General features: G+C 47.9%; 1 protein-coding gene across 3 annotated transcripts in view; it reads right to left on the bottom strand.

Moving 5' to 3' along the window:
- The window catches only part of Igsf3 (immunoglobulin superfamily member 3), a 92,990-nt gene that overhangs the window by 11,931 nt on the left and 60,825 nt on the right, over nt 1-20,234 (bottom strand). For all 3 annotated transcript variants that reach the window (XM_031374988.1, XM_031374990.1, XM_031374989.1), the window contains 3 exons: nt 18,224-18,625; nt 14,058-14,462; nt 666-1,076 (listed from right to left, as the gene is read on the bottom strand). In XM_031374988.1, coding sequence (XP_031230848.1) covers nt 666-1,076; nt 14,058-14,462; nt 18,224-18,625 — 1,218 coding nt within the window. The remainder of the gene's footprint in view (nt 1-665; nt 1,077-14,057; nt 14,463-18,223; nt 18,626-20,234) is intronic.

The raw sequence follows: 20,234 nt of genomic DNA, 5'->3' as shown, positions 1-20,234 counted from the left end.
GACCACAGCAGGCCCAGTAAAGGCCTGCAGGGCAGCAGAACTGACAGTCCATGCACCTTCAACCATACCCATGGTACTCTGTGGCAGTCTGTGTGCGTGCGTGTATGAGTGTGTGTGTGTGCGTGCGTGTGTGTGTGTATGTGTGCATGTGTGTATATGTGTGTGTGTGAGTGCATGTGTGTGTGTGAGTGCATGTGTGTGTGTGCCTGAGTGCATGTATGTGTGTGAGTGCGTGCATGCATGTGCGTGTACATGTGTGAGTGTGTGTGTGCGCGTGCAAGTGCATGAGTGCATGTGTGCGTGCGTGAGTGCGTGCATGTGTGTGCGAGTGTGAGTGTCTGTGTACATGCATGAGTGTGTGTGTGAGTGCGTGTGCATGTGTGAGTGTGTGCATGTGTGTGTGAGTGTGAGCATGCATGTGTGAGTGTGTAAGTGTGTGTGCATGCATGAGTGTGTATGCATGCATGAGTGTGTGCATGCGTGCGTATGTGACTATGGATGTGTGCATGCGTGTGTAAGTGTGTGTGCATGCGTGTGTGTGCGCGTGTGCATGCGTGAGTGCATGTATGTGTGTATGCGTGAGTGTGTGTGTGTACAGAGTTCCCCAAGCCCTGGAGTTTGCAGGAAACCCACAGGCCCACGATGGCCACACTTTCCATTCTTACCTGGCTGCTTCACAGTAACCTCTGTGCGCCCTGAAACCTCCTCAGCCAGCTTGTACCAGGCATAGTTGGGACTCAGCAGCCACTCCTCCACGTGGCAGTAGTAGCTACCACTGTCGCTGACCTCTGCTCTCTGCACAGTAAGGCTGAACAGGCCCCCTGACACATGCCTCTCGAACTGCAGCCGGCCTCGCAGGCCCTCCTCCTCGGCATAGGTCCCATACTCGAAGGCTGAGCTGTACGTCGTTTTGAGGATGAGCTTGCCGTCCGCGTCCGAGGGTTTGTGAACATACCACAACACGGCGAAGTGTGAGTTCGGGCTGGTCTGGGACTTGACTGAGCAGTTCAGCTGAATGGGCCGGTTCTCCACTAGTGTGAGGGTTCTCTTCGATTTGCTCACCTGAAGCTTTGTCACTGTAAAGGGAAGAGGGCAACTTAGAAGGACTGACCTAGAGCCTGGGCCTGTCCCAAGCTCACTGCTAGGCTGGGAGACTGGTTCTGTCCAGCAAGGAACAGAGCACGAATGAGCATCCTCCAAAACCTCCCTCAGTGTCAGCCGCCCATCTACTGGACTGCTGTCACATCCCGTGCCCTGTCCATTCTCCCTGTGCCACTGCCAGCACCCGGCCAAGACACCAATCAGCCGAGAGCCTGACCTTGCTTAAAATGCTTAATGGCTCCCAACTGTCTGTACAATCTAAATAAAAATTTATTTGGCCAGCATGGAGCTCCTCAGAGGCTGGCCCTTGCTCAACCGTCTTGGCTCATCTCCTAGGGCTCACCCTCTGCTCTTTGGCTCCCCTGACCCACACACTTTACCCTGAACCCTGGCCATGGGCCCCATTGTTCTGTCTTCTCTGCCACCTCCCTGCCAGACTCTGCTTTCCACTCAATCTCTGTCTCCCATTCCTCCCTTGGTGCCCTCTGACACCCAGCTCTTCTCAGTCTCTCCTCTCCCCTAGACCCCGAGCTCCTAGGAACAGAGATGAAGCTTTTTCCATACAGGCAGCTTATATTTCCCATCATCCCCTGTTCAGGGGACACCCCGAGAGTGGGACAGCCCCAGCCTCACAGTGTTCACTCCTGTACTGCACAGCCTAGCACAGTGCATAGACTCTGGAAAGCAGAAAAGGTCTCCCTCGGTGTTCACTCTAATACCGAGATGTGGGAGCAGGCAGTTACAGGATGGAGGCCAGTGCAGGTCCTGAAGCAGTGAGAACAGTGATGGACAGAGCAGAGCCAGCACCAGCTCCCTTCCCTTACTATAGTAGTCCAGAGGCAGCAGGGATGGCCAACTCCAGATAACGGTAATAGAGATAGCAAACTCCATATGCTGCCCTGCTCATAACAGAGCAAATGTTCATCTTTAAGTTGCCAAGAAGCCAAATCCTAGTAAGATTCATGTTGTTGGAGATTATTGGAGAATCTTCCCCTACATATCATTACACTTACCCGTGTTCCCTACTAACCTGAGAAGAAAGGAGAAGGCAAGTCTCTTAATGAACTGGCATTGAGAACAGCAGCCCACCCCCTCCCGCTCTCTTCACATCTTAATTCTGAGCCACCTTGCCAGCTGAGGAAAGCCCAGGGTAGGGTATAGGTTCCACAGTGAGGGAACAGCCAGGGCTTCTGCAGACCGGCCGGGCCAATCTCCAGGCCCCACTAAGCAGCCCTTGCTTCCTCAAGAACGGAGTCTGCCGCTGGAATGTGCAGGAACTATCCAGGTGTGCGAACCGCTCCTCTGTGTGCCCACTAGCACACAGACAAATGTTCAGGATGGATTTAAAGCTTTAACGAGAAGGCATAGCAGGGTCCCACAGTCGGGACCATTACTATGAAAGCACCTCTGAGGACCTGTCTCATGTTGCTAAGGCAGACTTTCCCCTCGAGCAGGACCTTAAAATTCACACAAAGACCTCGAGCCACGGAGAACACATCTGGAGGAGCCATGGCCCCATGTTTGTACCAGCCAGTCTCTCCTCTTTCCCCTTTCAAACACAAGGTCCTTCAGGACACACTGGGAATCCTACAGCCTGGACTGGCCCTGGCCTGTTGGTCAGCTTTCCCGAGTGGACTCCTTTGAGCCTGAAGCAACCTGTTTTCCCTTTTCATCCTGTTCCAACACTGGGCTCCACCTGCAAACGGGATCTCAATCAGTCCAGACGACACCACCTGAATTATCTGGTGTTTGGCCAGATGAACTGGGTTGTTCTGTGTAGAGTAGAAAGAGCTTTAAAATGTATTATTAATTGGGGCCAGATTATTTTTGCAACTGTTACTAAGGAAACCTCAATTGCTATAGTAACTGCATATGTTAAACTGGGATCCTATGACTCAACTTCTATTCAGTCACATGGTCAAAGAACCACAAGCCAAGGAAAAGAAATATTTCAAATTACTCCCAGTTTCTTCTTCTTCTCTCCCTCCCTCTCTTTTTTAGCCATCCCATGTCAAAATATTATGAAGTGCTGGGGAGCTTAAGAGAGAGGTACCTTTGAAATTTGACATATGGGCAGGGGGTCAGCTCTTACTATAAGCTCTGTGTTTCCTCTCTTATCTCAGGGGTGGGGAGGACACATCCTGAAGCCTGGAGGAGTCAGGAGGCTCCACAGCTCATTAGGAAGCATTCACAAGCCTGTCTCAGCATTGCCCTGGGCAAGGCATATCTGCAAGCTTCGGCTCCCTGCCCCCCTTAGGAGAGCTGGGACGTTTCTGAGGACCAGTGTTTTCATCTGCAAGCGAGGCCAGCAAAAGTGTGGATCTAATGCATCCAGAGTGCCCTGCAGATCAAATGCATTAGCTACTGAGGAATTTAGTACGAGGCTGAGTGGACCCCGAACAATAGTAAGTTTTAGCTCTTCTCACTCCTTTTTGTTTGTATTTGTGGTCCCAAGCTCAAAGCTCTTAACACAGTGAGACACTGACATAGTAGCAAACTGAATTTTTTCTTTTTTCTCTTCTTTTCTTTTTTTTCTTTTTGTTTTTCAAGACAGGGTTTCTCTGTGTAACAATCCCTGGATGTCCTGGACTTGCTTTGTAGACTGGGCTGGCCTTGAACTCATAGAGACCTGTCTGCCTCTGCCTCCCGAGTACTCATACCTGACACAACTAAACTTTTGATAATTCATTTTTTTAAATTTACTTTATATCCCAATCACAGCTGTCCTAACAAACTTTTTTAAAGTATTGTAGACAGAACCATCAAGATGACTCAGAGGATAAGGTAGCTGCTGCCAAGCCTAGAGACCTGAGTTCAAACCCAAGGACCCAAGGAAGGAGAGAACCGACTCCTAACCACTGTCTTCTAACCTCCACTTGTGTGCTATGTCACTTACCTACTTCCTCCATACCATAGATACACAAAATAAATAAATCAAATAGAATAAAATAAATTCTAGGTCAGCAGAAACGGCTCATTGGTTAAGAGCACTGGCTGTTCTTCCAGAAGGCCTAGGTTCAATTGCCAGCAATCACATGGAGGCTCACACTGTCTGTAACTCCAGGTCCAGGGGATCCAATACCCTCTTCTGGCACCAGGCACACACAAAATATACAGACATCCATGCAAGCAAAACACCCACATACATAAAGTATTAATAAACAAAGCCCCCCAAAATCTTAAGCACTATGGATCAGCAGCATGAGCTACACTGGGTGGATTTCTCAGAGATAGACTCTCAGACCTACTGTATTACAATCTCCATTAGAACAAGGTCCTTGGAGATCCAGACTTGCCTTCCACCAGGGAAACCCTGGGTGTGGCTACTCAGCACAAAGCCAATGAATGCGGAGGAGAAAGTTGGGAAAAGGTAGGCTTGGTCAATCCCCTCCCCAGGAGGAGGGCCGGGCAGGCTGGATGGCGATTCTGGCTCTGTGCAGTCCATGGTACACTGCAGCATCCACCTTCCCAGCAGCCCCCGTCATTCGAGGGAATGCCCTTTCTTGCTGTAGCTGGCCAGCTTTCTTCCCAGGCTTTGGATCAAAGCTAAGAGAAGCTGTCAGTCCAGTAGAGGCTGCTTTGCTATGAGGCAGAAGTGGAGGAAGGACAGTGAAAGGAGGGGCTCAGCAGCAAGCGCAGCAGTTGCTTCCCTGGCCAACCTACCTAGCCTTTGGATCCGTTCTATGTGTGCACGGCTCATGCGGGAGGCGCTTACTCCTTCAGTAAATGATTCTCCTTAAACTCAACCACAACTGCCTTACATCAAAGGCCATTTTTAAAAGGACTCTTCATTTTGCAAATGTCTGGGCAAAAGAACTATGACCCAATCATTGCTAACCACATTAACTAATAGGTGATTGAATTAAAAACCCAATTAATCTTCTAAAAGAGGGGTCATTAATTCCGACTGTGATGAGAGAGAGAACCTTGCAAAAAGTTGTGATCGCTGAGCTGGGCTGTGAGAAATGAATGAGCCGGGGTCCAACAGGTGAAGAATGAATGGAAGAGATCATCCAGAGCAGGCAATAAGGTCAAATTCTAAAGGGGAGTGGCTAAGAGTGGGGGGCGGGACCAGCTCTTGACCCTACTGTGGCTCCCAGGGAGGATTTGGTGGGATGGCACAGCTACCTGGCAAGTGAGAACTATACTGGGTCAGAAATGGGGGGCAAGAGTGACTCCCAGGGACCTGTGGGTTTGGGAGCCTGCAGGTTCTTGTGCGTGGCAGATTCTGTGCAAGAGAGCAAGGGAAGAACAGAAGAGAGTCGAGGGGAGATCAGGAAAGAATGATGAGAAGAAAGGGAGACTCGGCTCTTTCTAAAACATCTGACAGGAATGTCAAGGATGGAGGAAGCCAGTGGCTGGGGCAGATCCTTCAAGTGCAAGGAATCAGGTCAACCAGAAGACTAGGGGAGAAGAGGGAGCTCTGGGGACACCCCTCCCGCAAAATGCATACAGACATGTGTGCACACTCTGGGAAGCAAGTGGGAAAAGCACCTGTCACTCACGAAGTTACTGCACTCGAAGTGTACATGTTCCTGTTTTTCTCCCTCTGCATAGCCATGACCTACCCACCCAGTCCCTAATAAGCTCTTCCTTAGGCCTCAGCCTGAAGATGAGTCTCCCAGCCTCTGTCTCAGCCAGGGAGATCTTTCTAAAGGGGAAACAAAAGTGTGGTCACTTCCAAACCTGTCCCTGCGACATGACATCCGTTCTCCACAGGGCGGACAATGCACCCCTCTCCACCCCGTAACCTCCCCTCTCAAATACAATCCCACATCATTGCAGAAATTCCGAGGCAGAAGGTCTTTTGGCTTTTCATTGGTTTAGGGAGTGGGAGATAGTTAATGTCTCAGATTCTCTCCAATAAAGCTCTGTCCTGTGTCCTCTGTGACTTTCAATAACATTCATGAGAATTCTGCCTTTGAGGCTGGGGCCTACTTGGCTTTTCTAGTAAACACAGCACTCTTTTTCCTTTTATTTCTTCTTCATGTTTTTAATATATAGGGCCAACCAGGAGAGACTTTGTCTTTATCTTCTTCAGTCACTCTTTTTTTTTTCTTTTAAATTTTCCACGAGCTTTCTTGTTGCTTATTTCATAGCGATCACAAAAATCCATGGAAAGATGCTCAAGCTGGAACTCAAAGGTCGTACCTGGCTACAGGAATGTTTGGGAGATAGACTTCCTGCATACCTAGGAGGAAAAAGGAAGGGACAGCAGCCCACCGGAGCATGTGGCTCTGGCAGGCCTTGCCCTTCTCCCGCATTTCCTCTGCCTTTTTAAAAGCCACTGGGTTGCATTCCTAAAGCTAGTCACCAAGGTCTAATCCCTTATTTGGCCAATTCCTCCCCCTGAGGCTGACTACCAAGATCCAGCTATCAAAATATTGAAGTCCAGAAATCAGAAGACCTCTTTGGCTCACCTAGTTAACATGCCCAGTTAAAATTCAACACCTCATCCTAACACTGGGCTTCCCATTCTATGCTTATAAGCAAGCCACTATTTGCCTGTGGGCCATGTCTATCTCCTCTCTATCCACAGGCAGTCCCAAATTTGTCCTAGGGGTAAATACCCCTTTCTCTCTCTCCTGTTCCCTTCCCTTCTCCCTAGTCCTCTATCTTCTGTCTTTGTCTCTCATTCCCTGCCTTCCGTCCCTCTAAAGCAAACAAATCTCCATTGTGCTAAGAACTTGGTCTTGGGGACCTGAGCAGATGCTGATCTCATAGAAAGAAATGTGTTTGTTGGGTATGGGGTACCCTGAACATAGACATTTATGTGTATACTTGAATATGCACAGAATCTATATACATTTATATGTTTTTACAATCTAAAGAGATGACTGAATTAATATTATATATGGCTATTAAAATATCTTTTTAAACTACCTCAAATTCTTTTTTGTTTTTTTTTTTACCTTTTGTTTTTTATTTTGTCATATTGTTTAAAATTTATAAAATATTGTAACAATAAAAATGAGTATTATAAAAGTTATTTGATATAAAACGACAATCAATTTTACAGTCTTAGGTAGATGCTTGTCTACAGCAATACTGAAAATATATACGTTTTTCTCAATATAAATTTTAAATAACTCTAAACATATTAACTGTATATTTTAAAATAATACATCACTACTAGTTTTTTAAATGAACATAAATAGATAAAGTATTTTTGTTTGTTTGTTTTGTTTTTAGTAGAGCTTAAAATCTTGGCTTGTGGTACAAGCCCAAAATAAGAACAATTTTTAAACATTGGAGTTCATTGTAATAAGGCTGTAACTTCAATGACCCTCACATCACCAAAGGATTTTACCTCCATAATAGTTAAGCTAAGAGTTAACAGGTCTGCTGTGCCAAGGAATGAATTGTAGGCATGATTTTTGGATACAGATTTCCTGCTATGGTCAAAGCTTTTTAACTTGAGTAATTGACTTTATTCTCAGCCCATAGAGAATGGGTTACATTCATTTAAGAAATGGTGTATGTATTAGATGGTCTATCCATGAAGTCATTCACCAACTGTTTCAATGAACAATGGTTCTGCTTGGAGGGTGGCACAGACATTAGGTGTGGGTAAGAATCTGGTTCATTGTCTGTGATGATTTTGGAAAGCATTTATCTCAGAGAAAGAGTAACTTATAAAGTCCTCTTCTTCAAAACTGATACAATAGTTACAAACATCAAGCAAAGCATTTAGTCTCACTCTTTGTTGTTCTCTTACAAGCCACCTCCCAAGTTAACTGTCTATGTTTCTTTTGGCTATATAAATAATTTTGAAATATTTAAGACGTTCTGAAAACCATAGTATACTGTAAAAACATCAAATAAACAATCCTACTAATAGAGAGGCTGAGATAGGAGAAGCCTGATTTCAAGACCATTACGTGGTACACAGCAAGACACTGTCAGGTGCAAACAAGCAGAAAGTGTATATGGATTATAAAATACTGGATCTATTTCTCCAATTACCATATTAGAGAGACTACTGGATGACAGCCAACAAATTTCTAATTCCTCATACTTTTCCTTCAGTCACTCTTTGTAATGGTAGTCGCTCGGCAGTGGGGGCAGCCGTCACAACCCCTCTGGCCATGACTGCACCTCTTGTCACTGTCCTTGCCAGGTGTGGTAGCATCCGCCTATAATTCTAGAGCTTGGGAGTCTGAGGCAGAAGGATTGTAGGTTTGAGGCCAACAAAACCAAATGAAAACAAACAAACAAAAAGTGCCACAGGAGGTTGGGGGAAGTTGATCGTGTTTAAAGATTATGTGACTAGAAATGTTGCATTGGATTGTATTTAATTTCAGGTTAGTAAAGACACACTGTTGTTTAATCTGCCATTTTAAAGGAGTGCATGAGGCTGGGGAGGCAGCTCAGCACCTAAGAGTGCGAACTGCTTCTACAGAGATGCTCTCAGTTCCCAGCACAGGTTGGGCGGCGCACAACTGCCTGGAACTCCAGTTCCAGGAGATCTGATGCCATCCTCTAGACTCTCCAAGTACCTGTATTCCTATGTGCGCACACAGACAGACATACACTGTTAAAAATAGAAAGAAATTCTTTTAAAAGAGGTATATTAGCCTCACATGACCAAAGCCCCAGTTCTCCAGGTTAGGGTGCTCTGTCTTAATAAACATCCACCCCAAGCTGTCTTCTACCATAAGCTCTTGACACATATTAACTATGCACTCCTCACTAGTCCCGTCAAGTACATATTACTACCAATTTTACAAAGATTCTTTCTCAGTCACAGAACCAGTGATGTGGTAGACTTGGACTCCTACCCGGCCATGTGGCTCACCCTCATCCATGGTCCACACTGTAGTCCTGTGTGCCACACCCACACCTGCAGTGCCAGCAGGTGTTCATACATGCCCACAGGGGCATGGGCGAGTGGCAAAGGGAAAGCAGCAAGGAGGTAAAAGAGCGAATTGGGAGAAGCCCAGGCACACCCTACCCTGCCCAACCTGTCTGCAGACAGAACAGTGACCCTAACTGACTGTCACCAGTAACTGACGTCAGGCAGGCCCCTCCTGCCCCATGACAAGGCTGAAGCATGAATGGAGGGGATGAGACCTTCTCTCAGGACTCTTACACTCAGGCTTGCTCTGTCCTGCATAGATACCTGGCAGGCAGAAGCTGCATGGATTAGAAGGAGGAGAACCCAGGCCGCCCAGGGAGAATGAATGCAGGGCCACTTCTCTGGTAAGGACAGCCCATGCTCTCATACCCCGAACTCTTGGCTAGCCCAATCTGCCAGGTCAGCAGAGAACATGAAGAAAACAGATTTGGCAACATGCAGAGGGCATTAAATATTCATGCCAACTGCCCATCAGTCTGATCCCAGCAGAATACACCCACTGACAAGCAGCCTTCTACCACCGGACGCTGTCCACCTAGAGGCTTGTTTATTGCTTTGTCAATTTTAATGCACAATATTTAATAGCTAGACCGAGGGATAGTCATAAACATTTGCAAAGTGAGTGCTGACATTTCCCTTATTGCTTCTGTATTTAGCCATGTGAAATTGGAGGGTGTTTTTTGGAACTGAAGAAAATCAGAAGGAAGCAAGATGATGCTTCACAACTAAAAAAAACTAAAAAAAACTAAAAAAAACAAAACAAAACAAAACAAAACAAAAAAAACAAACAAAACAAAACAAAACAAAACAAAACTGAATGAGAATGGAGCACACTGGACTGGCCAAGTCTTGCCTCAGTGCCCCATGGGGTCATGGTATGGGATCAAACAGATAAGACTAGACTTAAGTCAAGGACACAAAGGGAGGCTAATGATCGATTGCCTTGGGGATCACTGGATCCGTAGCATGCCTATGGATTGGAAGTAGCCAATGAGAAGTCCACGGCAAGTCACTTCTGACAGCAAGGCGCCCACCCTAGCTAACCAGAGAGCTTGATGAAGTGAACAGCTGAGCTGCAGTCCCCACCAGTGGCTCTGGCAGGAAGCAGTCTGGGTACAGACCTCACAGAACATGACGTGGACAAAGGCCTCCTTTGCAGCAGTGGAAGCCGATGATAAATGGACTGAGTTAGTCACTGGTGCCTGGGCCCCTTGTTGATTCTCCTCAGATAAGAACGTTCACTAAGATATTCATTGGGGGCAGAGGCATCTCTGGAAGATGCTAAGCCAGACTTGGAGAGCAGGCTCCACAGGGAGGATAGGATGAAGGAGGCCGGCCCTGGTTTCCCCTGGCCCTAGAGCCACCTTGTGGTAGAAGTTGAAAGAAATAAAGGAACCCGAAAGAGGTAGATATTTGGTTTTGTCTTTAACAACTTTTGTCTCAATGAAGCTCCAAATGCTTTGTGGCCTTAATGCTACAAAACAAAGACCAAGGGAACCTAGATGACAGAAAGGACACTCAAGGACAAGCACCTGGTGCTTGGCACCCCAGGAGTAGAATGCTTGCTTGCACACACAAACAGACACACACATGGATACATATATGCATGCACGAACACATGTATGCACTGTATCATAGACTGCCGAGGGGAGAAGAAAGCATGAGTCAGTAAAACTTGGGCTCACTGTCTACAAAGTATATAATAAAATTAAAAATTGAGCTCTGGGGCCAGACAGCCTGTTTGGACTTGAATCCTGGCTCTGCCACTCATCATGAATCACCGGGCAACTTATTCACCCTGGGTGGCAGAGTCGTCATCTGTAAGCTGTGTCAGGCTCACACACCCATTGACCCTGCATGGATTAAGGAAGAATCAAGTTAAGTTATCAGAAGTAAGGCCTTCACAATGCAGACAGCCACACATTGCTACTGTTATTTTAAATCCTACCACAGCTGAGGCTCTGGCACACCAGGGACCTGCAAGGAAATATATGCTCTGTAAAGGATGTCATGGGTCGAATGTAGAAGGAATAAGATGAGATTACGCGGTTTCAAAAGAAAGGGCAAAGTGTTTCCACTACTAGTACTTTTCATTAATACATGCCTGGGTTCGAATTCCAACCTCCCACTCACTGCTGAGGGTGGCAGAGCTGGGGGATGGATGGGCAGTGTTTGGCTGTTCACTATCAGATGGAAGCTACTACGTTCCTTCCTCTACTTAGGGTTACAGCAAAGGAGAGAACACCCGCCAAGCACCCAATGCCGTCTCCAGCACTCAGTCTGCCTTCCCCCAGACGAAAGCACCTGTACTAGCCATGCATTTTGAGAGAAAGCTTTTGGAAAGTACTCAGTTATGAGTGCATACATAATTAGCATAAGCCAGAGAGTAACACTTAGGGAGTGCACTCTCCCTCGTGCCTCAGTCGGGCTGGGAGTCATATAGCTTTCCTGTGCACTTCCCAGTCTCCAAGGGGCCCGGACATGTGTTACTGGACACCGATAAGAGCAGGCCTTGTGATGGCTATTGCCAGGACTCTTGACATAGGAAGGACAACGCAACATCTCGCTCCCTTAAGGTCCCAACGACAAACCAGAATCCAGTTCTACCCAAGTCTGCCTGGAGGAACCGATGACTTTATCTGGCTTACTGACAGAGCAATAGGCAAGGAGTCCATAGCAGGCCACATGGGAAGATATGCACCTAGCAGGGATGCTGGGCTTGCCACAGCTGTGTAAATGGAGTACACTCTCCTAATTCTTCCGGCCACATATACTCTGTCCATGGACCACTTATAATTAATGTACAACTGCAATACAACTAGTTGGGAGGGGTGTGGGTAGACTCAGGTAAGGGGGTTCCATGACCCTTCTTGACCCCTCCCTCCCTCTCTCAGTGAGAGAAAGTCAACAGCCAACAAGCTCCGGTATGCTCATCACTTGCAAACAGGCCCAGCAGCCTCCCGAAGGCTTGGCAGGTGCTCAAAGTCCCCAGTGCTAACCTCTACTTGCACTCACTACCCAGTGAGACCGCACATAGTCTCAGAGCCAGGGAGATGCTCGGGCAGGCACTGTTGTTGGATTCAGCCTTCTCAATGGCAGTCCAAGTTTGCAAAGTGGGACCTGCCCCACCCTGGACCCCTCCATTCCATGAGCATGAGACAGGAAGACGGTCCTAACTCTACAGTATGAAAGCCAGTGAGATGATGGGAAGGGCAGAAGTGGAATCAAAAGAATCTGGGCTCTGCCACTTAACTAGCCTTTGTCAAGGCTCACAGTGTCCCAAAGTGTCATCATAAATTTGAATCGGAATCCAAGCAAGGAGCACCTCCATGAACTAGCCGTGCACGTGTGCTTCAGGGCTCCATTCAGAGTAGTAACAGAGACAAGTAAACAGTAGGAGCTTATTCAGCAAGGTCTGGGGGGTCACGGTCTCTGCTACCCTCCCAAGCTGTAAAACCATGTGGCAGGTACTGCTGCTCAGAACACTGACCCTGAGTGGGAGACAAGACAACGGAAAAGCACAGTTACCATCCCAAGGATCCACTCTACAAGGCAGCTGGCGGGAGCTGCATCTTCCCCAAGTACTGACATCAAATGGGGTCTCCGCTTAACCCCCCATTAACCCAAACACCCACGTAAGAACAGCCTCTTCTCCAGCATCCTGTTGGCCCAATTCAGCTCTAATTGGCCAGATAGAGCCTCAACATTTATAAATCCCATTTGTTCCTAATGTGGCACAGAAGAGGCTTCTGTGACAGGGTCAGGCGGGGGGAAGGATGAACTCATATTGCTGGAAACTTCCCTGCCAGTGGACCTTGGAAGTGAGCAGGCTGGGCACTAATCATAGCTGTTAGTAGGGAGGAAGGGTGCTCAAGCGTCTTTGCAAAGTGGGTGGGTCAGAAAGACAGGAGAAACAAAAACGAAAACAAAACAAAAGAAAACAAAAAAACCTCTGTAAGGTTTAATCAATACCACTGGCTGATGAAGGTGTCTGCTGGCCAAATCAGCACCTCTTGGGGCCCCCAGCTTCCACAAGAGAAAGGACTTCAAACTCGGCCCATATGATAGGATCTGAGGCAAGAAAAGACTGACCCCGTGGGTCCTCCAGAGACCAGCCTCATGACCTAAGGCTACCCTTTAATTCTTCCAGGGAATGTGAATTCTAATCAAATAGCTGATCTTGCCCATGGGGGGGGCAGGTGGGGTGGGTGGGTGGGGAGCAAAGAGGCTCAACAAATGCCACTGTTTTCCTTCCTCCCCTGAGTTCCTTTATCTAAAACAAGACACAGTACAACTCAAAGTGTTGTGTGATCTCTAATTGAAGTCTCCTTGGAGTTGGTGGTGTACTGGGGTGGGGGGTGGGGGTGCACACTGGAGATCGATCGCTGCTGGGTCAAATGGGGGATTGTGGGTCATGAGACTCTATGCCAATGCTGAATTCCTGAGTGTGACAAAGGTGTTGTGGTTAGGTAGGACAATGTCCTGTTCTTAGGGGTCATATGCTCGGAGCGTTTATGAACGCCCTCCACCTAGTGTCCTCTACCTACTCCGGAATGCAAAAAAGGAAAGGAGAATATCCAAGCAGAGAGAACACAGGCAGTAGGACATGAATGCAGGGGATTTGATTTTTCTCAGAGTTGGGAAACAGATGCTGGGCCAGGGCTCAGGATATATTTTTCTTTCTTTCCTTACATCTCCCAGTCATGCAAGCATATACCCTTACCATGCCACATAAGCAGACATGGCTCATGTATCATGGTAGAACATGTCCTCGTATTACACCGTGTCAGGCAAGAACAAGCGCTGCATCTCGTGTCATAAGAACACACATCTCCGTGCCTCATATCCCATAAGCATGCGTCCTTGCATGCCTCGTTGTGTCATATGAGCACACATCCCTGTGTCTAATAAGATCACATAAGCAGACATCCTCGAGTCCCTCTGTGTCATTTAAGAACACTCCCTATGTCTCCCATTACATAAGCTCACATCCTCACAGGCCTACCATATCACGTAAGTACACACCCATGTGTCTCACCAAGCTGTGCACACATACATGGGCCCTACGGCTGAGAGGCCCTGGAGCCTGAGCACCCACCTGGCTGCAGCACCCGAATCTCCAGCAGGTTGGACGTCCTCTCCGCCAGCCTTGTCCAGGTGTTGTTGTAATTCCTCCGCCACAGCTCTGCCACACACTGGTACTTGCCTGCCTCTGTGTCACTGGCCCGGCTGATGCTCAGGCGGACATTGTTGCTGGACTCAGCCTTCTCAATGGCGGTCCGAGTTCGGAAGGTGGATGACTTGTCCCCCCACTGAACCCCTCCATCTCGTGTGAAGGTCACCAGGTCATGGAACTCCACTGTGCCCACTGGCTGGAACCTCCATGTTACAGACACGGGGACTCTGGATGGGTAGTGGGGTTTGATGATGCACTGTAAGTCAAAGGAGTCGCTGTAGGTGACCCCTGGTGTCCGGGAGATAGCTGTGACTGCGAAGCCCGTGTCTGTAGGGAGAGCAGAGACATGAACCAGAGACAGCACTTAGCTTTTCTGGGACAGTGTGCTATCAAATATAGAACTACGGGCAAAGCCAGCAGTCAGAGCAGAGGCTGGTGAGTTCTTAAGCCTTCTTGTTACAAATAAGCAATTACTTTGGGTATTGTGTTGGGGCCCAGCTCAACAGTTCCTAAGACTTCACACAAAGTGAGTCCAGGCTGTTCCTCCGAATAACCCAGCCCCACTCCTTCCCAGTGAGACCTGAGATCCTCATGTCGGTTTACAGTACATCCTTCTCCAGGGTAAGACACCAGAACCCTCTCTCTCAATGGCTCATACCACATAGCCAGGATCACTCCTAACAATCCCAGAATTCTGTGCAAAAAATAAGAGAAAAAAAAGTTCCAAAGCCAATTACCATCAGTGCAGGTATCCAACACCCAGATACCTGTCCCTGGTCTTGTAGTGCCTGGTACCCTGAAATAGGGAGGTGGGGATGCTGCTAGCCCCTCCTCTAATTCCCCAACAGATCGAGGTTCAGATAGGTTTTAAGGGCCATACAACAGGAGAGCCTAGTCTTTAGTGGATGGCTACCTGAGCTGGGGCGAGGCGTTACTCCTAAACTCAGGGCCCCGAAGTCTCAGTGAGAAGATTCCCTCCAGGCTAGGAAGTACCCTGACCTCTGTTCATAGCTCCTTCAGTGTGGATGAGCACATTGGCTACAATCACAAAAGTAACAGTGGCCAGTATGTGGGAATGTTACATGCCATCAGCTCTCATCCCCTCTTACTAAATCAACACTTGTAGGTCAGGCAGGCTTGTTATTCCTTTTGCAGGGTATATAGAGAAGTCAAATAAATTGTCTGATGTTAAGTATAACAAACAATACAGTCAGGCTACAGACCTATCTCTGTGCACCTCACTCTAGGCCCCACCTGGGGCTGCTTTGCCCAGGGGAACCATCCGTCTGGTTAAAGGCATCAACTCCGCAGCCATCACCTTCTTCTCAAGACACCTCCTAGCTCTGTGACACTAAGCCAGTGGTTCTCAACCTTCCTAATGCGGCTACTCCTTAATACAGTTCCTCATGTTGTGGTGTTCCAACCATAAAATCATTTTGTTGCTACTTTGTAACCGTAATTTTGCTACTGTTATGAAACACGATGTAACTATCTGACACACAAGCTATCCCATATGTGACCTCTATAGGAGTCGTGACTCACAGGTTGAGAATCACTGTATTAAACAAATCCTTTAAGTCCACTCTGCCTATGTTTTCCTCTCTGTAAAGGGTTATTGCGAAGGTTAAATGAGTATGTGGTACATCATATATAGTCTAGAAAATATGTAGTTTGTTTAAGAAACAAAGGGGACAAAACACTTTAAACTCTGCAGGAAAAACACAAGGCACAGAATCTTCTGGATTTCCCAGGGGAATTATTAGAGGATAAGTTGGCAAATTTTGCTTAACTCTCTGGATCTTCAATTTAAAAAAAATGAGGAGAGAGAGCAGCCCTGTGTGGTGGTGATAGTCAGTAGTGTGTGGTACACATGCCACGAATTTGGTACAGATCAGGGACACCAGGGATAGGCCCTTCACTGGGTATTCCTGACCCTACATATGAAGAGGACACAGACCACAGTGCACATGGCCAAGGTGTCCTTCCACAGTCACAGTGGCCTGTGGCCTATTACTTCATCCACACTCCTGTCACCGCTGAGGGGGATCCATACCTAAGAGAAGCAATCCAAAAACTCGTGAGTGTTCACTGCTTACTTCAGACAAAAGACTAGGACTAGTGAGACAACCTTGCTCTGAGTTCCAGAGGCAATGGAGAGGGGGTCAGGTGAACAGAGCTGGCCTCAGGATCCCTGTAGAGTGCTACTCAGCATGTCCTGGCTGTGGATGCTGCCAGACACGCAGTGAATTTAAGAATACTCCAAGGACCGATAACCTGAAACCGTAAAATTACTTCCAGGGAAACAACCCCGAATCACCCTTCCCTGGATACCCCTAATCTCCCAGGATGGGGAAAAACCATATGCAGCGGATCCCAGAGCCATCTCCCAAGTTCCCCTGCCTGGGTCCACAGCAGTGCCAAGCACAGGCACAGGGACTATGATCAACACTGGGGGGAATTTCTAGGAACAAGAATCAGAGCTGCCTAATGACTACAGAAGGCAAGCCCTTCTTTGGTACGAAGCTCTCAGGAAGCAGACAGAGTCGCAGTGATGTGGGGGAAGATACAGAGGCTGCGTCTGCGCTTACATGACGCTGTGTCCATCCCAAGTCCTAGACAGCAAGCCAGTCTAGGGCACCATAACAGAATGCCAGGGTTCTGGAGCCGCTTGCTGTTTTCTTATGGCTTGCATGTTTGTTTTTCTTGGTTTTTACTGCCTGCCTCACTTGGGGAGACTCCCTTTTACCCTAAAAAGCTCAAGGGTTCCTATAATGGTGGCGTGCGACTTGTCCTTCTGCAAAGCAGCTGGAGGAAAGCCCCTGTGTGGGGTGGGGGTTTCAACAGCACATGGATGATGACGGGTTTTGTTTTTTTTTACCACCATGCCACTGAAAACAGACGTTTGGGAATTAAGCAAATGCAATCCCAATCTCAGAAGGGAGAACATGGACGAGGTCTTGAGCAGATCTACCCTGGGCTGCCATCTTTATGAGGTATGCAATGGCACTGCCAGCCCTATCTGAGAGAAGGTGGTGACACAGTCTGGGCGAATGGAGGCTGACAGAGCTTCCTGACAAATAGAAGGCCTGACATAATAAGTTATCTTCCCAGGAAAATACCAGTAATAGGCTGATTGCATCTGGCAGATAACAGGAGCGGAAACCTCTTTGGATAGCCTGTGAGAAGCAAATCTAACATCACTTGGTTTTAGCAAACCTCAAGGTATCTTCACCCCCCTGGCAAATGAGGAAATGTTTTTCTTAAGTGGGGGCTTTACAGAGAAGGAGATAAAAACATAGGCCTAAACGGAACAACCGGGCAGAGTACTGAGACTCAGGGAAGCGTGGGCCAAATGCTGTATAATTGGCAATGGGATCTCCATCCTGTTCAGCCACACTTTTGCAGGGCTGGGCAAGGCACCCTGTGAACAGGAGAGACGCGTTACTGTATCCAGTCACTCCCCTCTCCCAGGCCGATGTTGCCCCAGCCATGCTCCTGCTCCTTGGCTGGTGTAACAGCCCCCAATACCACTAGTCCCCTGTGCTCTACCATCTGCCATTAGTTCCTTCAACCCTGCACATATTACCATAGAGTCCCTTCAGTGAAACTCTCTGGAAGATACTACTATCTCCAATCAGAATGTATTTGTCTTTTTGCCATTGTGTGTGTGTGTGTGTATGTGTGAAATGCACATATGTGTATGTGAGTTTGTATGTGTATGTTTGCATGTGCATATATGTGCATGCATAGCCCCAAGACTGTCATCAGGAGCCATCCTCAATTATTCTTCCACCTTGCTCGCTGTGGCAGGGTCTCTCAATCAAACCCAGAGCTCACTGGTGTGGCCAGTCTTGATAGCTAGCTTGCTCTAAAGATCCCATGTCTGCCTCTGAGGCTGGAATTACAGGCATGATGCCAAGCTTACTCAACATTTTACTTGGGTCCTGTGACCTCATGATCAGATCCTCATGCTTGCCTAGTAAGCATTTTAGCCACTGACGACTCCCCAGACCCTCCAACCAGAACACTGATAAGATGGGAAGGAGTCTGACAGGAAAGAGTCCGCCAGAGTCCTACTGCTCACTCACCAAGGGCTGTGATGGAGACCAGGGTACTGGCGCGGCGCTCTCCCACGATCTGCCACTCTCCATCCACGGCCCGTACCCACTCTGTCACGTGGCACTCGTACTGGCCCTCATCTTCCTTCCTGCTGTTGAAGATGCCCAGGCTGAAGGAGTTGGGTTGCACCTGCTCCATCTGGATGCCGCCGAAGCTGCTGCGCTCCCAGTACGATGAGCCCGGCTGCACAGTGCCGTCCCGGTCTAGCCACATGACATTGCTGCGGCGGTTCTGCCTATCCACAAGCTGCCAGATGACCGAGAAGCGGGCCTGTAGCCTGCCCACCGTGCGGACAGTACAGGAGAAGTGCAGGTCCTCACCCTCAAGGATGACACTGGCATTGCTGGCCACCTCCACGGACATGCTGCTTTCTGGGGAGAAGAGAGAGGGCCACACTAGGGGTTTACAGTCCTCATGTGCGCCCTCCTCACGGATGACGCAGGAAGAAGGGTACAAACCAAATCCCAGGATTCTGACCATGAAGCTCAAAGGACTCAACACTCTGATTTGTTTTGAGACACAACTTGCTGTTGTTAAGGTCTGGCTGGCTCGAACTGGGCACTGCTCCCTAGAGCTGGTCACCTGGGATGCTCTTTGCTTTGTGTAGTAGACTGGAATAATGAGGTACTAAGACTTAACATTAAAGCAGAACCTGGAGAATATGATACAATGTCACAGGGTTTAGGACAAAAAAAAAATTATTTATGGGTGACCGGGTCGGCTGCAGCTCAGGGCTTTTGGCTTGGAGTTTCAGCCTGAGGAACTCCCAAATCCTACTGCACCTCAATCTTCTTCCACTTGAAGATGCAAGAGTCAAACAAAAGCCATGCACAGCCCAGTGTGCCATCTGAATCCTTCAGGGAAATATTAGGAAGTAGGAAAAAATGTCAGGAAGTATTCAGAAGATGGCAAGCGTGTGTGTGTGTGTGTGTGTGTGTGTGTGTGTATGTGTGTGTGTGTGTGTGTGTAAAATGGGGCACAGATGGTCTAGTTTCGCAGAGCACATGGAGAGCAGAGTTTCATGCTTTCATTAACAGAGAAGGATGAGCCCTGGCCAGTGGCTCACCATCCACTGCTCTCCTGTTAGACTCACTCAGCCAGGGGCACCTCTGCTCTCTACCCTGACGGTCTGCCAAACAAAGGTGGGGATAAGAACCCCACTCCCTCCCTCGCTTAGTCTAGCCTTTGCCACTCGTTTGGATAACTGATCTCAGTTGAGGGGATGATCTAAACTCTACAAGCCTCAGCTTTTTCTTCTGTAGGACGCTATTTTTAACCCACAAAAGATTAAAGAGCAAACGAGACAATGCATACAGATTGTGCGGCACACAGTATGTGTTTAGAATGTGGTACCCACAGTCATGATTGATTTTACCATACTTAGGGATATTTCTGCTTTCACAAACAGCATGGCTAACACTTTCTTAATTATGCATATGTTACTCTGTATAATTACCTATATTGGGTTCAACGAGCTCATAAGCATTAACACAATACACAGTGTCATAATCAATTTGGATCCAATTTCCTAGGCACCATTCACAATTGATTAAGTCAAACCCCAGATCAAGAAGCACACCTGATTGCAGCAGCATTTGGATTTACTTTATTCTTCTCCCCCTTAATTTTCCCCACAGGCAGAAACAGGAAAGATGAGCGCAGGGCCTCAGCACTTAGCCTTTGTCATAGAGAGTATGCTGTGCCTGTTGCACAGGAAGGGGGTCTGGACAAGGTGGGAACAGCCAACCTTCAGGGCTCTTGTAGAGCCACTGCCCACGGCAAAAATGGTTTGGAGCTTGGCTGTACTGCCTCCCGACTTTGGGAATTTGGTAGTCTTACTAGCCAAGCCTCAATTTATCGTGTGCAAAGTTGAGATCCTGCTAGTGCCTCCTTGGGGTATGACATCGAGGGGATGAGACGGGAAGGTGGAGCAGCACTGAGAACTGAACCGAAGGCTTCCCGAATGCTCGGCGGACACTC

The sequence above is a fragment of the Mastomys coucha genome, unplaced genomic scaffold, assembly GCF_008632895.1.
Source record: "Mastomys coucha isolate ucsf_1 unplaced genomic scaffold, UCSF_Mcou_1 pScaffold16, whole genome shotgun sequence".
Taxonomy (NCBI): Eukaryota; Metazoa; Chordata; class Mammalia; order Rodentia; family Muridae; genus Mastomys; species Mastomys coucha.
Note: the sequence above shows the minus strand (reverse complement) of the source record. Positions and strands in the feature narration are given on the sequence as shown.